The sequence below is a fragment of the Saccostrea cucullata genome, unplaced genomic scaffold, assembly GCF_032062105.1.
Source record: "Saccostrea cucullata isolate Sc308-1 unplaced genomic scaffold, CSIRO_AGI_Scuc_v1 ctg2843, whole genome shotgun sequence".
NCBI lineage: Eukaryota > Metazoa > Mollusca > Bivalvia > Ostreida > Ostreidae > Saccostrea > Saccostrea cuccullata.
In genome coordinates this window covers 79,633-99,627 of record NW_026923129.1, presented here as the reverse complement: position 1 = coordinate 99,627, position 19,995 = coordinate 79,633, and the positions used below count along the sequence as shown (strand labels likewise).

General features: G+C 34.4%; 1 protein-coding gene and 1 long non-coding RNA gene across 9 annotated transcripts in view; one reads left to right on the top strand and one right to left on the bottom strand.

Annotated features, from left to right (window-relative positions):
* Positions 1-19,995, bottom strand: part of LOC134263229 (deleted in malignant brain tumors 1 protein-like) — a 41,906-nt gene that overhangs the window by 20,175 nt on the left and 1,736 nt on the right. For 6 of the 8 annotated variants that reach the window (XM_062745542.1, XM_062745546.1, XM_062745543.1 and 3 more), the window contains exons 2-6: positions 19,633-19,777; positions 18,337-18,509; positions 7,338-7,479; positions 2,985-3,157; positions 2,748-2,883 (exon numbers count right to left, since the gene is read on the bottom strand). In XM_062745542.1, the coding sequence (XP_062601526.1) occupies positions 2,748-2,883; positions 2,985-3,157; positions 7,338-7,479; positions 18,337-18,509; positions 19,633-19,777 (769 nt within the window). The remainder of the gene's footprint in view (positions 1-2,747; positions 2,884-2,984; positions 3,158-7,337; positions 7,480-18,336; positions 18,510-19,632; positions 19,778-19,995) is intronic. The other 2 variants (XM_062745544.1, XM_062745545.1) reach the window with 2 other exon arrangements.
* Positions 11,287-15,553, top strand: LOC134263233 (uncharacterized). Its single transcript, XR_009991215.1, has 2 exons — positions 11,287-11,529; positions 15,249-15,553. It is a non-coding gene; the product is annotated as an uncharacterized LOC134263233 (long non-coding RNA).

Below are 19,995 nucleotides of genomic sequence, written 5' to 3'. Positions count from 1 at the left end.
CAAGGAGCTAAGCAAGAAAATTGGTTGAGGAAATCTGTATAAGTCTTCTATGCCAGACTTCTCTACTGGCCTCGATACCTACATCATGTGGAATATTAGTGTACAAAGAAGTAACACAGGCACGAGAAGGATAAGACTGGAAGACCAGTAGGGGCGTCTCGTAGATGTAATCCGTGGTATCCTTGAGACGGCAAATTCTCTACATATGGACGGAGATGTGAATTCAGAAATTTACTCCTTAGGTTGTTCAACTGCAAAACTCTATGCCTTCTTTATGTATCTTGAAAACCAGGTAAAATTGTCCTGCCTAAAATTCAATAGGAATGAGTGTCTCATAGACGTTGATACAAACCTTGGTTTTCTCAAACATTACGTCAAGTGTCTCGGTGAAAGCGGTGGATAATTCCTAAGTACGGTCAGAGTCCAGTTTCTTATAGAAAAGTTCGTCTCAGAGCTGTCTCACCCCTACTATTGTTATTGTGGTTTAAATTCAAAACACGTGGTATAGGTTTACCTATTCAAAGGTTATAGAGGGTAGCTGGGAAGAGTCATATGAATCATTTCGGATTCTTTTCTAGAGAAGTCCTCCCTCGGAAGAAAATAAAAATCGGAATAAAAGAATAATATTCCCAGAATGTTGAGATGAAACTATGGTCTTAGATAACAGTTCAGGATCGAGTCAAATGTAAATTTTCCGGCTCACACAATTTTGGTTTTTCGGGAAATTGAATGTGAAAGTTGTGTGAGGAACAGGTATGTTTATTTTCTGTACTAACTTTTGGGTCTCAAGATGTGGAAGTTATTAATTCCAACAGCAAATCATGCACCATTTCTGCAGTAGCCAATAACTTTCTAATGATATACTATATTATTATATAGTATATAAGTATATATTATTCCGATACTCTGAATAGTTATCTCTGCATTATTGCTTGTGTCGTAGACTCTCTCTCTCTCTCTCTCTCTCTCTCTCTCTCTCTCTCTCTCTCTCTCTCTCTCTCTCTCTCTCAAGACTTCAAATATTCTTTTAAAAAATTTGACAAGATTTGCAAATGTCTAGGATTCACAAACATTGTCACCGACAAGAATATCTACCAATATCTTATATTTTTCGTCCCTTCTGCATTCGGGAAAAAGGCTTGTTTTGACATATATTTAAAACTAGTGCTAATTGTAACGGGGACCGCGTTACAGATGTTCCCCAAACGCTTCCCAGATCCCTTTTTGTGCCTTATTCCTGTAAAACTTTTTTTTTTAATTTGCTCAGTGTCGACGGATTCCATTTAAGAATATTAAAGTTACAATGATATCAACTATATATCATTTAACGTTTCACATGCGCGCGCACGCATATGCAAGATAATCATGGCATGTTGGCTAAAGAATTCCTGAGAATCAAAGGAAATAATACAGATATAAATGTTACTATTTTTCAAGTATTTTAGTCATTTTTCGCATTGCGCATGCGCACGTGCTTGCATGTCCATGCTTCCAATTTTGATAGTAGCATAATGTAGGTATCTATTACACCTACTCATATTCTAAATTTTATCCGATTTATTAAAAATTAAGGAAAGTTATAGGCATTTAAAGTCTAAGCCAATCAGATTGCAGCGCACGTGCATGCACGTGCTTTTCTTGAAAATTCTTGAATATCATTTTGTAGAACCTTCTAATGTATGACTATATTTAAAATTTCAAAGTATTTTGTTAAAAAAACAAGAAAGATATTGAGACTTTAGTCTCAGTCAATCAGAGCGAAGCACATGTGCATGCGCGTGAGTTCATGATAATCTGACCATATCCTGTTGTCTATAGTACTAACATATACTTAATATATTATTATTTTCAAACATTTCATAAAAAAATAGAAAAGTTACGGCTTCATCTATTATATGGGTCACTTCACGTGTTGCAAGTGCGCGCTCTTGCAAGCACGTGCGCGCAAAATGACCTTGATTCCGCAAATCTACACAACATGTTTACTACGGATGAACAGTTTACAAGATCATTCGCGGACAAAAAAGTGCCCAGGAAGAAGAAAAATAACTATAAAGTCTGCTATTGCAAGCAATAGCTTATGTCGCCCCGAACTGGACAAGACTTTAATTTTTTTTTTCATCACTAAAACAATACCTATTAGCTAAGCTTGGAAAACCATCAACTCGTATCAGTCCTTTCAGAACTTTGATTTAAAAATCAATGTAAAAAAATTTTTTACGTTTCCCCTGTTTCCATGGAAACTATTGATAATATCTAATTTTTAAATGCAACACGCACAATGAAAGATACTAATCATTTAAGCGGTAAAGTTTCATGACGAATGTCTAAGGGACCAGAGAGAACACTCGTGGACAAAATTCGTCGCTTTTTGCAGGTTTCCATGGCAACGGTAGCCATTTTGAACCTGAATGACCACACATCACAACTACAACCAGTGATCCTCCTTTGAGGAAAGTTTCAGTAAGATTGTTCAGGCCATCTCCGAGAAACCGCCTGGACAACAAAAACATGCGTACAATCGCAATATGTCGTCCCTGACTTCGTTCAGAAACAGAGTAAAAACAATATGTTCCCCAACTTCGTGCGAGGAACATAAATATGAATGAATGGACGACAATTTGCAAGGAAAGAAGATATGTAACATATCTTCTTTCCTTGCAATTGATTGTATCCTCATATACGTTCAAATCTCATTGTTCAATAGTTTTCAGGAATAAGAAATCACAATAATGCAATAATCTCACCTTGGAAATCCCAGAACTGAACAAACAACAGCAGCATCTTTGTCATCCCAATCGTCATCACATACAGTTCCCCACGTACCGTTATACATTATCTCCACTCGACCCATCGAAGATGTATATCCACTTACAAGTCGAACTAGACCAATAAAATTAAATAAGTGTATTAATTTAGATAATTGTTAGAGAAACAATCATTTGATGCATGCATTTGATGATAAATAAAACATGTATGCATACCAGGCGAACAAAGTACTCCTGCATCCTCACTGTGGGAACAATCATGTTCGCCTAATGATGGAATACTACATTGAAAGATACTGTTTTCCTGTCCATGACATGACACTACGTCAATCCAAATTTTGCCATTCCCTTGACCATAAAATGCTTTTAACTTGGCTGATGCAGAATTTCTAAATATAAAATGTTTATGCAAAATATATATTCAACAGAATATTTTACCCGGTATTCCATATGCTTATTGCAAAAGATATTTCCTATTTTTTTCATAGTTGCATATTATTTTAAATACAACTAGTGCTAATTGTAAGGGGGACCGTTACAGATGTTCCCCAAACGCTCCCCAACTCCCTTTTGGTGCCATATTCCCTATAAGCTTCATTAAATAGGACAAAATCTAATTGCATTTGAGACTTTAACAACGCCAAGTTGATTCAAATTCTAGCATTGCACGCGTGCGCATGTGAATGGATGTGCGTAATGACCATATCATCTTGTCTACACAATCTATATATTTTGATATACTAAATATTAAAGTATTTAATCCAAAAGTATTTTTAAAAAACGCCCATTCAAGTGTATTTCTAATTTTACTCATTTCACGTGCACGCACGTGCATACATAAGCATGGTGACTATACCTTCTTGTAGAAGTCCATTACATCTATCTATGATCTAAATCCCACCCCGTTTGGTTGAAAACCAAGGGAGTTATAGCTGTTTAAAGTTTCAGCCAATCAGATTGCAGCGCACGTACACGTACGTGTATGCATGTGCATGGTGACCATACCTTCTTGTAGAAGTCCATTATATCTATCTATGTTCCAAATCCCATCCTGTTTGGTTGAAAACCAAGGGAGTTATAGCTATTTAAAGTTTAAGCCAATCAGATTGCAGCGCACGTGCATGCACGTGTTTTCATGATAATTGCTATTTATCATGTTGTAGGATATCCTAATGCATGGCTATGTTCAAAATTTCAAAGGATTTCGTCAAAAAACAAGAAAGATATTGAGACTTTAGTTTCAGCCAATCAGAGCAAAGCGCACGTGCATGCGCGTGAGATCTTGCTATTTTGACCATGTCATATTGTCTAAGCAACTAATATATCCTTATATTATGAGTTTCAAAGCATTTCATCAAAAATGTAAAAAGTTATGCCCATATCAATTAAATCGGTCATTTCACGTGTTGCACGTGCACGCTCTTGCAAGCACGTGCGCGCAAAATGACCTTCGTTCCGCAAATCTACATCACATGTCTACTGACCCTAAAAAGGTTTTACCTAAGTCGGATGTGTAGTTTACAAGATCACTCCCGGACAAAAAAGAACCCATTAAGAAGAAGAAGAAGAAGAAGAAGAAGAAGAAGAAAAATAATAATAACTAGAGCAAAGCTCGTTGCAAAGCAACGAGTAGGTCTTCCGTCCGGTTTTGACCGGAAGTGACATCAACACAAGAAAGCAATGAGCTAAGTTGTCTCCAGTGACTTTATAATTTCAATTTGCATCAAAACCTTCAAAATAAGCTATTTTTGGCTACTTCCGGTTTGACCGGAAGTGACGACGACAGACGGAAAATTATTTTTTATGCTACCAGAGACATATATAATGCAAAAACTTGTCTAGAACGACAAAAATACGTGTTTTCCGACTACTTCCGGTTTGGCCGGAAGTGACGACGCCGGACGTATTTTGAAGACCCCATTAGATAAAGCTTGACATTTTGAACAACTTTGCTTCTTTGATGTATTACAAATTTTCAATACTTTTTGAGATATAAAGAAAATTCTTTCGGCCCCTCTAGGCCCTTAATTTTAGGGGCCAGCCCTTTTTCCGAGATATCATTTGAAAGATCTTGAGATTCTACACTTCTTTTGTTCTATATGTTTTAACAAAATATTTCCAGGTAAAAAAATATCGTAGAAAAGGTGTTAAAAATTTTGAAATTCACGATAGGACTTTTTTCGGGCCACAGCGAGCGCCGACGTGCGGCACTTCCGATAAAAATGAAATACATTCCACAAATCTACAGACATAGGTCTACCATACCTGAAAGTATCATGTGTCTATCAAAAGCCGTTTAGGAGAAATCGTGCGGACAAACGGACCCTTAAAAAACCATTAAAGTGATGATAACTCTGGACCGGAAGTGACGTCATCAAAACAGAAGAAAACGCATAAGGTTCAAGTGATGTAACATAAGTCCTGAAAGTTTCATGGAAATCCATCGAGCCGTTTTCGAGAAATCGCGTGCACAAAATCGGTAAGAAAAAAAACAATAATAATAACTAGAGCAAAGCTCGTTGCAAAGCAACGAGTAGGTCTTCCGTCCGGTTTTGACCGGAAGTGACATCAACACAAGAAAGCAATGAGCTAAGTTGTCTCCAGTGACTTTATAATTTCAATTTGCATCAAAACCTTCAAAATAAGCTATTTTTGGCTACTTCCGGTTTGACCGGAAGTGACGACGACAGACGGAAAATTATTTTTTATGCTACCAGAGACATATATAATGCAAAAACTTGTCTAGAACGACAAAAATACGTGTTTTCCGACTACTTCCGGTTTGGCCGGAAGTGACGACGCCGGACGTATTTTGACGACCCCATTAGATAAAGCTTGACATTTTGAACAACTTTGCTTCTTTGATGTATTACAAATTCTCAATACTTTTTGAGATATAAAGAAAAAACTTTCGGCCCCTTTAGGCCCTTAATTTTAGGGGCCAGCCCTTTTTTCGAGATATCATTTGAAAGATCTTAGAATTCTACACTTCTTTTGCTCTATATGTTTAATCAATATATTTCCAGCTAAAAAGATATCGTAGAAAAGGTGCTAAAATTATGAAAATTCGCAATATGTCATTTTTCGGGTCATAGCGAGCGCCGACGTGCGGCACTTCCTATAAAAATGAAATACCTTACGCAAATCTATAGACTTAGGACTATCATGCCTGAAAGTTTCATGATTCTATCTAGAACCATTTCTTAAAAAGTCTGCAGACAACCTGACCCTTCAAAAATCATAAAATCGGCAATATCTCCGAACCGGAAGTGACGTCATCAAATCTAAAAAATATGTATCAGGTTCAAGTAATGTTACATAAGTCCTGAAAGTTTCATTAAAATCCATCGAGCCATTTTCGAGAAATCGCGTGCACAAAATCGGTAAGAAAAAAAAATAATAATATAGAAGAAAAAAAGTGAAAAAGAAACCGAAGAATAACAAGAAGGTCTTCCGCTGAAGACGGAAGACCTTAATAAAAGTGAAAAAGAAACCTAAGAATAACTAGAGCAAAGCTCGTTGCAAAGCAACGAGTAGGTCTTCCGTCCTGTTTGACCGGAAGTAGTTTTCATTTTTAACGAATATGAGAAATAACGCCCCAAAATTGGTTGAATCCTCAAAATCTATGTTAATTAATGCAAAAATAAGCCATTTTTTGCTACTTCCGGTTTGACCGGAAGTGACGACGACGGACGGAAAATTTATTTTTATGTTCCTAGTGACAAGATACCCAAAAACTTGTCAAGAATGACCAAAATACGCGTTTTCCGACTACTTCCGGTTTGGCCGGAAGTGACGTCGTCGGAGGTATTTTGACGACGCCCGTAGATTAAGCTTGAAATTTTGAACAACTTTGCTTCTTTGACGTATTACAAATTCTCAATACTTTTTGAGATATAAAGGAAAAACTTATGGCCCCTCCAGTCCCTTAATTTTAGGGGCCAGCCCTTTTTTTGAGATATCATTTGAAAGATCTTGGAATTCTACACTTCTTTTGTTCTATATGATATAACAAAATATTTCAAAGTAAAAAGATATCATAGAAAAGGTTGTAAAAAATTTGATCTTCGCGATAGGACAATTTTCGGGCCATAGCGAGCGCCGACGCGCGGCACTTCCGATAAAAATGAAATTCATTTTGCACATCTATAGACTTAGGACTATCATACCTGAAATTTTCACGTTTCTATCTTAAGCCAGTTTTTAGAACGTTCGCGGACAACCTGACCCTTCAAAAATCATAAAATCGACAATATTTCCGGACCGGAAGTGACGTCATCAAAACGGAAAAAAATGAATCAAGTTCAAGTAATGTTACATGAGTCCTGAAAGTTTCATCAAAATCCATCCAGCCGTTTTCGAGAAATCGCGTGCACAAAATCGGTAAGAAAAAAAAGAATAATAATAGGTAAGAAAAAAAGTGAAAAAGAAACCGAAGAATAACAAGAAGGTCTTCCGCTGAAGACGGAAGACCTTAACAAGAAGGTCTTCCGCTGAAGACGGAAGAACTTAATAAGAAACAGAGTAAAAACAATATGTTCCCCAACTTCGTTTGGGGAACATAATTACCTTGGAAAACCAAGCATTGAACAGACAACAGCTGCTTCTTTTTCACCCCAGTTGTCATCGCATACGGTACCCCAAACACCGTTATGTTTAATCTCTACTCGTCCCTCATACGGCAACGATCCATTTACAAGCCGAATAGCATCTAATTAGAAATCACAAAATTTTCACAAAATTAATAGCATTTAAACACACGATTAATTGAAGGCCTGCTTTTTCATTAACAAAACAACTCATATACATGTATATTTATGTCTTAGGTTTAGTGTAACCGGTATTTTATAAATTTTAAGACAGAGATAAATAGATTTATAAGCAAATCATTTATTTAAATCAAGTACATGGATTTTAGAAAATAAAAAAAAACCAACAGAGTTGCAATAAAACTTTACAATCTTGATTTTAGAACATGAAATTAAAAAGAGCATTTGAATAGTCGAATTTACAAATCTTGCCTTTTACTACCTGATTTTCTAGAAGTTGGAATAGATAGAATTAACCATATATTAAATGAATGCCTGTTGGAATAGAGAATAGGTATATTTACATTTTAGAACTATAAATCAGAATTTTTACATATATTTTCCACTTTAATCTACCGGTATTCATTCTAAAATTCAGCCATTTCAATGCTTTTTGATAAATCTAAACTTTTCTATACTAAAAAACTTTTTCTTGCAATCCATATATTTTAATGGAATTTTTCATAAATTTATTATTTTTGGTCTTAAAATGTACAAAAACAGGTACAGTGTATATTTAAAAAGGGACGTCTAATTCCTGTGAAATCAAATAAACTACAGTAACTGTAAACCATCTTTTATTCGTTACGAATTTATTTCGCGATTTACCAGGGGAAAAATAGTTCGCGACGATTAATTTTGAATCTGTTGTTAATGTATACAGAGATTTTATGGACCTGTTCGCAGCGAGAAATGATTCGCGATGACGAGGCTCACGCGAACTTCGCGAAAATTTCTCGCACGCGAATAAAAGTTGATTTACAGTATCTAAACATCTATTGTTATTTGCAAGTAGGAATAGGTGGAATTGAGATTTTTTGTCCCCCGCTTAAAAAGTGGGGGATATTAATTTGGGTCTGTCCGTCCGTCATTCTGTCTGTCTGTAACGCTTTCGTTTCCACACGATATCTCGAGAACCCTTTTAGCTTTCGCAATGAAATTTTGCATAGCAACTCCCTATGGACTAAAAAAGAACCCTATTGATTTTGAGGTCAAGGTCATAAATTCGCAAATTCTGTCTGTTATAACACTAATTTGTTTCCGCGCGATATCTCGAGAACCCTTTGAGCTTTTGCAATGAAATTTTACAAAACAACTCCTTGTGGGCTAAGGAAGACCCCTGTAGATTTTGAGGTTAAAAGGTCAAAGTTCAAGGTCGTAAATTTATACATTCTGTCTGTGTGTAACACTTTCCTTTCCGGGCAATATTTCAAGAGGATTTGGAGCTTTTGCAATGCAATTTCATACCAAAACTCCCTAGGACCTCCCTCATCTCTCTCAAAGTGTCCCGCCCCGTTTGTTTTACAAGTATTTATTGTATGATATGTCGCTATTTTTATCACAGGGGTATGAGGACATTTTTACGTATAAACAGGTTCTCGGCGGACTTTATATTCTTATTACATCTATTAGAACTGTTTAACAAAGGTTAAATTAGACACCATGCATTGTTTAAAATTTTGACAATATCGAACGTGAATATATATATACATGTATGTGACTTCATATTTGCATGTAATTTTCGTCAATGTACAGCAGTACCGTGGTGTAGTGGTATGTCTCTCGCTTCACAAGCGAGAGGTTCCAAGTTTGACTCCCGAGCGATCACTTTTCTTTTCTTTTTTTTCCGAAATACTTTTTTTTTTTACTGAATGATAGTATTCAGCATGTGAAATGAAAAATTTACGAGGTCTAGTTTGTACAAACTCATAAAATCATCACTACAGTGTGATAAATATTCCATATAAAAAGAATCTTCTATACACATAATTAAGAATAAGCAATCAAATCTTTATATCCATATTGACATATTTTATTTGCTTCAGAATACATGTATACATTTCATAATAATTCTACAAATTCAGTCAGGGGGAGCCGACCCCCCCCCCCATTTCCCCCGAACTGCGCATGGTTTACTTTTTTCCCTAAGCGGGGGACACAAATTCTCTAAATTAGCTTGTTAAAGTTGGAATAGGTAGGTGACACCATGTATCTTTATTCCAAATTGAAATAAAAGGGAGTTGATTAATCTATTATGGCAACGTTCTTTATTCTGGAAGACAAGCAGATTGGAATTGTTTGATTGGAAAGAAAAAAACACTTTTTTTGTACAATAAATTACTCCCCCGCAGTTACTATATCATGGAAAGACTGAAAATTGTACATTGACTTTTGTGAAACTAAAAAATCATACCCGCCAAGAGTCGTTTTTACAATATGGTGGGTATGGGTTTTTTTCATAAATCTTCCCCTCCGATGGTAAATTCATAATTTCAGGAACTTTTATGAATCATTCATGAACATTCATGATGTGTTCATGAATGGTTCATTACTGGTTCATAAAGATGGTTCATGAACTTTATTCATGAATATATTCATAAAATGTAGTTCATGAACAAATGATGAATATATAATATGAATATTGGTAATTTTCATTTTAAAGACAGAAAAATGTAGAGTTCAAGGTATTATGAATGTTAATGAATTTTCATGAAGACTATTATAAAATAATTGACAAAAATGATTGACAGAAAACACTCATTACTCGCATAATACAACTTTTGCATGCAGATGCAAATGTTGAACAAGCCCATGGTATAATTTATATTTAATAACATTCTTTCACCAACTATCTGAAAAAATAAATCATGAAATCTCTAAACATTTCGTGTTTTTATTTGTTTAATTAAACAAACACTGCATTGACATTAACATTTTTTTTTTCAAATTGATTACTTATGTTCCTTCATAATTTAAATTAAACAGTTATATTCATCATAATGTGCTTTACACACAACTTTGTTCGAACGAATTTTCTCTTACATCAAACTTTAAACAAGTTGTTGGAAGAATTATAATGAAACATTCTGGAAAAAGAACTTTGTGAGCTTCGAAAAAAACGTTATAATATATTTATTAACAACTAAAAAATTATATCGCTTGTCTGTACTGTACCGTATTCTTCCTGGATCGAAACGCTATATACATTTTAATTTTGGTACAAAGTTTCCGTTGCTTCGTGTGTAAATGATATAGCACAGACTGCATGGTTGTAAAGTATCTATGACATAATCCACATACGTATTTTGTACTTTTAATTGTCCTATGCGTCTTCACAGCTCAGAATATTCAGTCTGAGGGCGAGATATTGATATTATCATGTCATATGTCCTCTGTTTATGGGGGCCGCCATATTGCATACGAAACTAAAATGCAATACATGTATAATTGATGACGTAAAAAATTCGAATTCTACATTGATAAAACTTATTATGATATAAAAAAATTTGTATTTTCACAGTGAAAAATTATTCAGATAGTGTTTGTTATTTTTTTTAAACAGAAATCTTGGAAATTCGAAACTAACGTATTTCTTAGCTCTACCGTACATTTTTGAATAGGCGCAAACTTGAAAACGCGCGAGATGTTGGAAGTGGGAATTTGTAGAGTGGAGGGATCGGTATTTGTGATCTATAATTTGCATAGTCACTGACCTTTGTCAACTTTTTAAGAAAATAACAGAACATGAAGAAGGAAGACTATATATACGATCGATCTACTTCATAACTGGTGAGTGACAAAAATGGAGGCAATCACTGAGTCAGAAATCTGTCTGTAAACGTTACTGTCTATTTGTAAAATAAATTAATATGTCTTTTTTTAATGAAAGTTTTGTCTAACTTTGCTTTGAGTTGGGATCCAACCATATAATACCGCATATTTGAGTTCATCTCACAATATGCGCCGTTATCAAAGCTCTATCCTATTATTCTATGTCATCATTCACCTCCTTTTTGTGGAAAAAACTAATAAATGTGATAAGCCGGAATTTATTTATCCATCCATACAGCGTCGGTACTTAGTCACTAGATTTACGGGTTATCTCCCCTTTTCTATGCATCAATGAAAGCGAAAGGTGGGTGATGAAAGTATCCGATTTATGTTTTTGTATTGTTAAATATTTTATAATAATTTCCAGTTTTTAAAGTTAAGTTTCAGTCAAAGATGTAAAACAGATTATCTTATTAACATGGATATTGCTCGATGGCAAGTATTTTATTGGATTGAAACAGATCGATTTGCCACCCGTCCATGCTTTAAACACTGGCACATGGTACAAGATTACAATGTGGTAATAATAACCGACTTCATCAGCAGATTTTGAATGAATAAAAACTTACTTAGTGAAATAATATATAAACAAAATGAGCTAGTGTAAAAATAGGTATGAATTTCAACTTTATTCGGTCCATGTTATTCAAGGTCATTTGCCAATAAACATCCGTACACATGGTGGCCTATATTTTGTTACTTACATCCCATAGCCTATCTTTAGGGGATTAAAAAATGGGAATATCCATAATTATAATTCTTACAGTATGCGTATGCTTTTGAAACTTTGGGTTTGGTGCATTTATCAGTTTATTTAAAATATTGAGTGATTTAAAAAAAAAAAAAAGGATAGCCTAAGGGTTACCCTAGCTGTGCCATACCAGTCTACCTTTTTCCTAAAAACAGTGAATAAATAAAAAAAAAAATACAGATTGAGAAGTAATAAATGTTTGACAAATCTTCAGAAATGTTATTTAGCTAGATTCACAAAGGGACAGAACTCTAATTAAAGTATATAAATTTCAATCAAGGCCATTCAACTTTAACAAGGGTCCAAAGAGAGGCATGAAAGATATGCAATTGCGACAAAGGCAGTAATCATTTGTGAAATAAAATAGTTTGAAGTAAAATAAATAACAAGTTTTGGTGCTTTTGAATGTAGCATTACAATAATGCATTTTATGATATGAATGAAACATCAAGTAAGATGTGTATTTGTTTATACATATTTACAGTTGTACACATGCTATATGACAAAACTCAAGGTAAGTAAATATGAATGATGACTAAAAAAGTAAATAGATTTTGAGTCAAAATATTCAGTTGGATGGAAGCATTACAATCAACAATTCAGGCTGTAAAATCTGGGAGGTATACCCGGCATACTAGGTAACATGCACCAGAGTTGAATTGTACATTGTCTGTCAAATCCACATAATATGTATATTAGGACCAGCAGCATCCTCACCTATTCGGATATCACTTCTCTTAAGAACAATAACAATGTGGGCATAGTAATTTAGGACCTCAATGGTTCATTAGTAACAGTTGATATAAATAGGATTCCCCAAATTTTATTTTAATTAACTACATGTAATATATAGCAAGGCTAGCTACTATTTTGCTGGTTAATATATATCAAAGGGTTCAGATTAAGTAAGACGGGGCGAAGGGCATTTGTGTTGTCATTTTGGTCAATGGTGTAGTTAAAATTATACATAAAGGAAATAAAAGAAGGCCATGCTGTTCGTTCCTTGGAAGCCATCTCCAGTGTACATGAGCATAATCATGAATTTCTCTAACAGCGCCTTTACCTTAATTGAGAAGGTTTGATGATAACATAATATAAACACATACATTTAAAGGGGCTGGGTGGTTGTGGCCATTTTTAGGCTATTTGGATCTCCTTTAGAAGAAGAGCTCAATAAAGATATAACTGATCAAATTTTAAAACTAAAATTTATGAAATTTTTCTTTGCCAAATGATAGTTGACAGGTTAAGATATCATATATCAAAATTTAAATTATCTGGTGGTTAATAATTGTTGACCCCCTAGCCTCCTTAATGTCTTCTCACCCCTTAACAGCATAAAGGCCTTGTTCATCCTATAAAGTTGTGTTTAGTAAATGAAAAGTTTTGTACCATCTTAAGTTAACATGAAAAATCAGGTAAACTTATTTTAGTAATTTATTATATATGGATTATGTTGATTATTTACACAGAGATTAATTTCAGCATGGCTTTTATTTCCTAACAATGTTCTAAAAACACGGGTCTTGTCACTTGTTTAATATTTATACAAGAAGAGAACTTTGGGTATTGAAATACAATTCTACAAATAAAAGACTATAAAAAGAAGTTAAATAATAATTTATAGGCTAATTGAAGCACTGTGAAATAAATAAATTGTCAAGAGTACTAGGAAAGTAACATAATTAACATTATCTTTCTCATTGGGGAAAATTAACCTTAAAATAGGAATTGCAACTCAAATTTCCTGAACTTTTACCAATTTTACTCATTCAATATGGCATTGGGAATGAGGGACAATTTACAGAGTTCTTCAGTTGCTACAGTCAATGCAGGCTCATTTGAATACAGCTCACAGTGCTGGTACTTTCTATGTATTTTCCTAATATGGCATATGCTGTATGAATGGTCATGCAACAATAATAAATAAATAAATAAAATAGAAAGGGTTATAATGAGATTTATAAGGTTTAAATTGGGGCTTTTTGTCAGTGTTGGTTTCTGAGATTTGCTATTTCACACAGATAAAAGTTGCTTTAGTTAAAATTCTTTATTCACAGTTTTAAACTTGCAAAGGGTAAACTGTTTAGGTAACTAGTTTTCTTTATCACTAATAAGCACTAAAGGCGAGATTACCTAACTACCTAACAGCAGGGGGGGGGGGGGGGTAACACATATTGTTCCACAGGCTAGGTTACAATCCAAACCATTTCCTACAATATTTTCTTTTTAATAGTATGTGCTTACTGTTGGAAATTAAGACACATATGCATATCTCAGGGGGCATTTTCCCATTGAAAACATCAGTTCAAACCCAGGTGCCATTTGCATGTAATATGTTAGGTGTTTTTCTCTCATCTGAGCAGTTACATGTAGCTTGATTATTTTATGTTACTTTACAAATTTATCTCATATGGGATTAAGATGCATCAGTTGGTGCATATATATGTACATGCAGTTTACATCCATGCATTAGCTAGTGGGTACAAATACAGGTTAGCTAGGGGATACAAATACATGTGTGTAGGAGTTACAAGATTCATAGTATTAAGATTAGATAAACTTCTCCAGCATTTTAGGGTATTAGATATAGGATAGGTTTCCACTGACTAAACATATTAACTTTTATGCTCTTTATCATATATCCATTTTCTACAGCCTTAATAAGATTTTGAAGTCTATTATTTAAATAACCCATTCCATGACACATTTTTGTGGGGGGGGGGGGGGAGCTTAAGGTGTGAAAAGATCATGCATTTTTGATAGAGCATCAGCTGGGAAGGGGTTTAGAATGAAGGATTTAGTCATATGTGCCTTCAATGTCTGCTGCAGTCCAACTACATTTACAAATGAGCAGTAAATACAAAGTCCTCCATTGTGTGTCTTGGTTTGTAAGGTACTTATTATATACAAGATTGAATCAATTTTAAATGGTCCTTGAAGAGTTCACTTTCAATATAAGTGGTACATGTATAACATCATTCCCTCAGAACTGGCAAGATACATTACCAAATATCACAAAACATGTTCTGCAGTTTACAAATTGGGCATGTGAACACCTTTAAAATTATTGACAACATTCAGGAATAGCATAATCATGCTGAAAGGGAAAGGGAAAGGGGGGGGGGTTAAAGAGTAAAGGTGCTCATTCATCTTATTTCTCATCTCTGCATGAAAGTATTTTATCACCTAAAAAATAAATAAATAAGAAATAAAATTCAAATTTATAAACAAATAAATAAAAAAGGGGGGGGGGGGATCTAAATAAAACGTATTTTCTACACAATTTTCTTACATTAGTCCAGGTAGTAGTTCTCTCTTGCCAGCTGGATATTGATAATGGAATCTGAGACCCAAAGCAATATACTAGTAACTTGGAAAGATATAAATTCAGGAGGGGGGGGGGCGTTAGACCCAATTAATTTGAAGGGTCAGACTAGAATTATTTTAATGCAGGATAGTTCTAAAGTGGGTTGGCAATGAGAGAGTGATGTTCACGATGGATGGGTTGCTGAGGGTTTTGAGTAGGCTAGGAGTCCATGGTGGGTGGTTAAATTGAAGTTGCCTACCCCCACCAGGTGGCGGTGGGCACCTACGGTGCCCATGTGGCGAAATCGTCACCTTCAATTTAACCATTGAACTGTTGATTTTGTTGACTTTTTGTGGTTGATGTTGATATATGTGATGGTTGATGTTGATATATGTGATGTTGACTTTGAAAATTGTATCTTATACAATTTAAAGCTAAAGCAAAATAATATAATTATAAAAGATAATTTGTGTTGAAATGTGTCCGTAGCACGAATGAGGTCAACCCAGCGTGCTACTTTTCCCGTCAGGGAGGGCACAACTTATGTTGATGTTGGGGGTATGCCATTTTGCCGGCTGCCCCACTGTTGTGTAGACCACTGTGGACAATACCTGCCAACTCGAATAAAACATTAAACTTAAATACGTAGCTTTTGTTTATTATATACATAGGTCTTTGATAATACCGCATATTTGAGTTCATCTCACAATATGCGCCGTTATCAAAGCTCTATCCTATTATTCTATGTCATCATTCACCTCCTTTTTGTGGAAAAAACTAATAAATGTGATAAGCCGGAATTTATTTATCCATCCATACAGCGTCGGTACTTAGTCACTAGATTTACGGGTTATCTCCCCTTTTCTATGCATCAATGAAAGCGAAAGGTGGGTGATGAAAGTATCCGATTTATGATTTTGTATTGTTAAATACCCTCCCACCTCAACCCTTGAGCTAGGTGTTAAGTATATACCCCTTCTCCTTTTGTTTATTTAAATTACGTTTTCATTGTTTTACATGGTTTGGCTAAACCAAATTTATTAGAGTTATGCAAATGTTATTGAGAATCTTTTTCTGCTGTGGGTTTTTGTTTTTGTCTTTTCAGATATTAGAGATTTCGTTGAAGGAGACTAACGATGCTGATCTGAATTGCCTGCTATTTCCGTATTCTGGGACCTTTGGAATGATCTCTGGCCGAATACCATGCATGACAAGGGTCAACTTGGCGAATTATCCATTCGAGGAGTTCGGGGAAAGACAGTAAACTATACTTCACAGTGGTCGTATTGGCGAAATCGTCACCTTCAATTTAACCATTGAACTGTTGATTTTGTTGACTTTTTGTGGTTGATGTTGATATATGTGATGGTTGATGTTGATATATGTGATGTTGACTTTGAAAATTGTATCTTATACAATTTAAAGCTAAAGCAAAATAATATAATTATAAAAGATAATTTGTGTTGAAATGTGTCCGTAGCACGAATGAGGTCAACCCAGCGTGCTACTTTTCCCGTCAGGGAGGGCACAACTTATGTTGATGTTGGGGGTATGCCATTTTGCCGGCTGCCCCACTGTTGTGTAGACCACTGTGGACAATACCTGCCAACTCGAATAAAACATTAAACTTAAATACGTAGCTTTTGTTTATTATATACATAGGTCTTTGATAACATACATTTATTATAGACTGAGACTCAAAACATTCAAAGATCTGATTGATCTACAAAATGGCGGTCCAAGAAAATAGGCTTAAATTCCACTCAGAATGTTTTAATTTGGAAGTGCCTCTGATGCAATATTAAATGAAACTAAAATGCAAAAAAATACAAAAAAGTCTTAAGTTTTACAATCATGGGTATTTTCAGAAAATCTTTCTTCTTGAAGGAAAAAGAGAAGCAGTTCACAAATGTTGATGAGCAGAAGACAAGAAACTCTGGCTGCAAAATAATCTGAGCTCTTGAAAAAGAAAGAAAAAAAAAGAAATGAAAATATGAATGATATTCAATCAAAGGAATTCAGGAAATTCCACATGGAGAGACAATAAGGATTTTTGAATTGACCATTTCTGCTCGAACTGCTTTAAGCCCTTAAAGCTGATACCCTGGTGCTGAACAAACTTTTCTCCTAGACTGGAATTAAAAACTGTTCAATTTCTGGCATTAAAACACACTTTGAAACATGCTGAGGAAGGACCCCCCTCTCCTCTTGACCAAGTAAGGTTAAACATTCTGCAAAGAGTTGCGTTTGAATTGAAATTTTTCATACTTTTAATAGGAATAAACTACATTATTCATTTACTATGATTTGATATGTCAGAATTGTCTATTTTAAGTTTTTTAACAAAGATTTTGTTGCCATGGTTGGAAAACAAACAACAATTCTGTGAAATCTTTCAAGATGCTGTATTATAAAACATCAACTGTTACTGTTTTAAGCATGACTTCATGCATTTTCATGAATAAACATGAATAATAATATTGCATTTTTTTGTTTACAAATAAGCAAGAATATTCATGAATGCTAATGTTTCATGAATTTTATCAATTCATGAACATTCATGAAAAAATTTATCAAATTATTCATGAACAGTTCATGAAGTTCAAATGAACTTATTATTGGACATTCTTGAAATGATGAATGTTCATGAATATGACTCTTCATGAATTATTCATGAAAAAAAATATTCATGAATATTCATCAATTTTCTTTCATGAATAAAAATTCATGATTTGAAAATGTCCCATAATAAGTTCATAGGATCTTCATGAACATTTCATGAATAAAATTCATGAAAAATTCAAGAAATTTCATGAATTTTTCATGATCGTCTCGCAGGTTTTTTTTTTATTCTTTTTTAATATGAAATACTTTGTAAATTTGTAGTAGATGAAAAATAGATAAGATATATTATTTGGTTAGGATTGTACATGCGACGATTTAGGGGACTGTCCTAAAGAGCCTGTGGATTTTAAGATATTCTGAAACACCTACAAGTAGCAACACAACATTTAAACTGTCTTAATGTTCAGTACCAAATTTAACTGTGAATCATGTTCTGTGATTGATACATGCATTTTTTCTTACCCAATGAACAGACGACTCCAGCATCTTCGCCATGACCACAATCATGTTCACCGAAAGCTGATCTGGGACACTGAAATAAATTATTCTCGGTTCCTAAACATTCCACCTGGTCCATCCATATTGGTCCATATCCTGGTCCAAAGAAAGCTTTTTTAAAGGACACCGAATTGTCCCTGTTAAAAATAATACATTACCGTGGTTTCACTATATTGTGACAATATCTCATTTTCCGTCATCTCTATTGTTAAATACGACTTATTTCTTTTCACAGCATTATTGTAAATAATAGCCTTTATGTAATATATGATGTATATTGGTTTCATGTTTGTTTGAGTCTTATTGTGAAATTAGTATTCTCCTTGAGAAAAAAATTTTATTGTCCAATCGTAGTGCGTATTCAAATCACGTGACACAAAATGTCGTCTTTTCACTGATCTAAAAGTGTTATCAAGTTCACAGAATCATTTTAAGAAATTAATCCACCCCCGTCTCGCTTCATACTCCACGATAAAAACATGTTACTCTATTTAATATATTATTTTATTTTACATGATAGGAGGGGTCTGATCTGAGTTGTCTGTATGTCTTCTATCTTAGTAGGGGATGGACTCGAAGCAAAGCGCTTGCGCTGCAAGTGCATTGTATGAGGGTAGTACACTAAGCGGAAAGTTGTGTAAAGGGATCATGCTCCCTGTATCTATAATTAATATTTTATTTATGCTTGTGGCTTCTTACTTGCCATGTGGCAAATTTTTGTTTTGTCAACTTTACTGTTCTGTTTCAATACTTTCACTGACTTTTGTCAAATTATTGGCAGCTTTTTGTTATGACAACTTTGGGGTTTATGTACTTTTTATTTGTCAAAATATGTTTGCTAAACTGATGATTTTTTTGCAACAGGGGAGATACCATTGCTAAATTTATTGTTCTTTGTACTAAGGAAATATCCCGGGTATCTCCCCTTAACTATAGTTGTGTAATATACTTATTATCATTTAATAAATGGCATCTCTCACTCAATGTGCATTGTCTTTCAATTGCTTTCAACTACAGCGAAAGCCTAGAGCAAGATCACTAGGATTACATAAAAGTAATGGGATGACAAGACAATTAAATACCTGGGGTGGGGTGGGGTGGGGGGGGGGGGGGTATTTCCATGTTGCATTACTGAATTTTCCTCTCAGTACTATTGATGTGATTATTTCGTCATTAGAGAATACTCAGTTACTTAACCTCAGATAAAACAAAAAAACAATAAAAATTTAAAATTTAATTACGACAGTATAATAATCTGACCTCGAAAATCCTAGCATTGAGCATACTACAGCAGCATCTCTGTTATCCCAGTTGTCATCACAAACAGTTCCCCACGTACCGTTATACATGATCTCCACCCGACCCATCGCAGATGTATATCCACTTGCAAGTCTGATGCTTTGAGCTAGAACAATGAATTTAATAATTAAATTTCTATCCTGGGATATGCATTTTATAGAATATTTTAATCATTTCATGTGCTCTGAGGAATGCGTTCATAAAGTTCATAAAATTAAACTTTCAGAAGAGCAATATGACCTAGTATTGTCTAGAATCTAATTAATAGTTACATCTAGTCGAACAAACGGACGGACGGACAAAAGAATAGAAAATCAGACCATA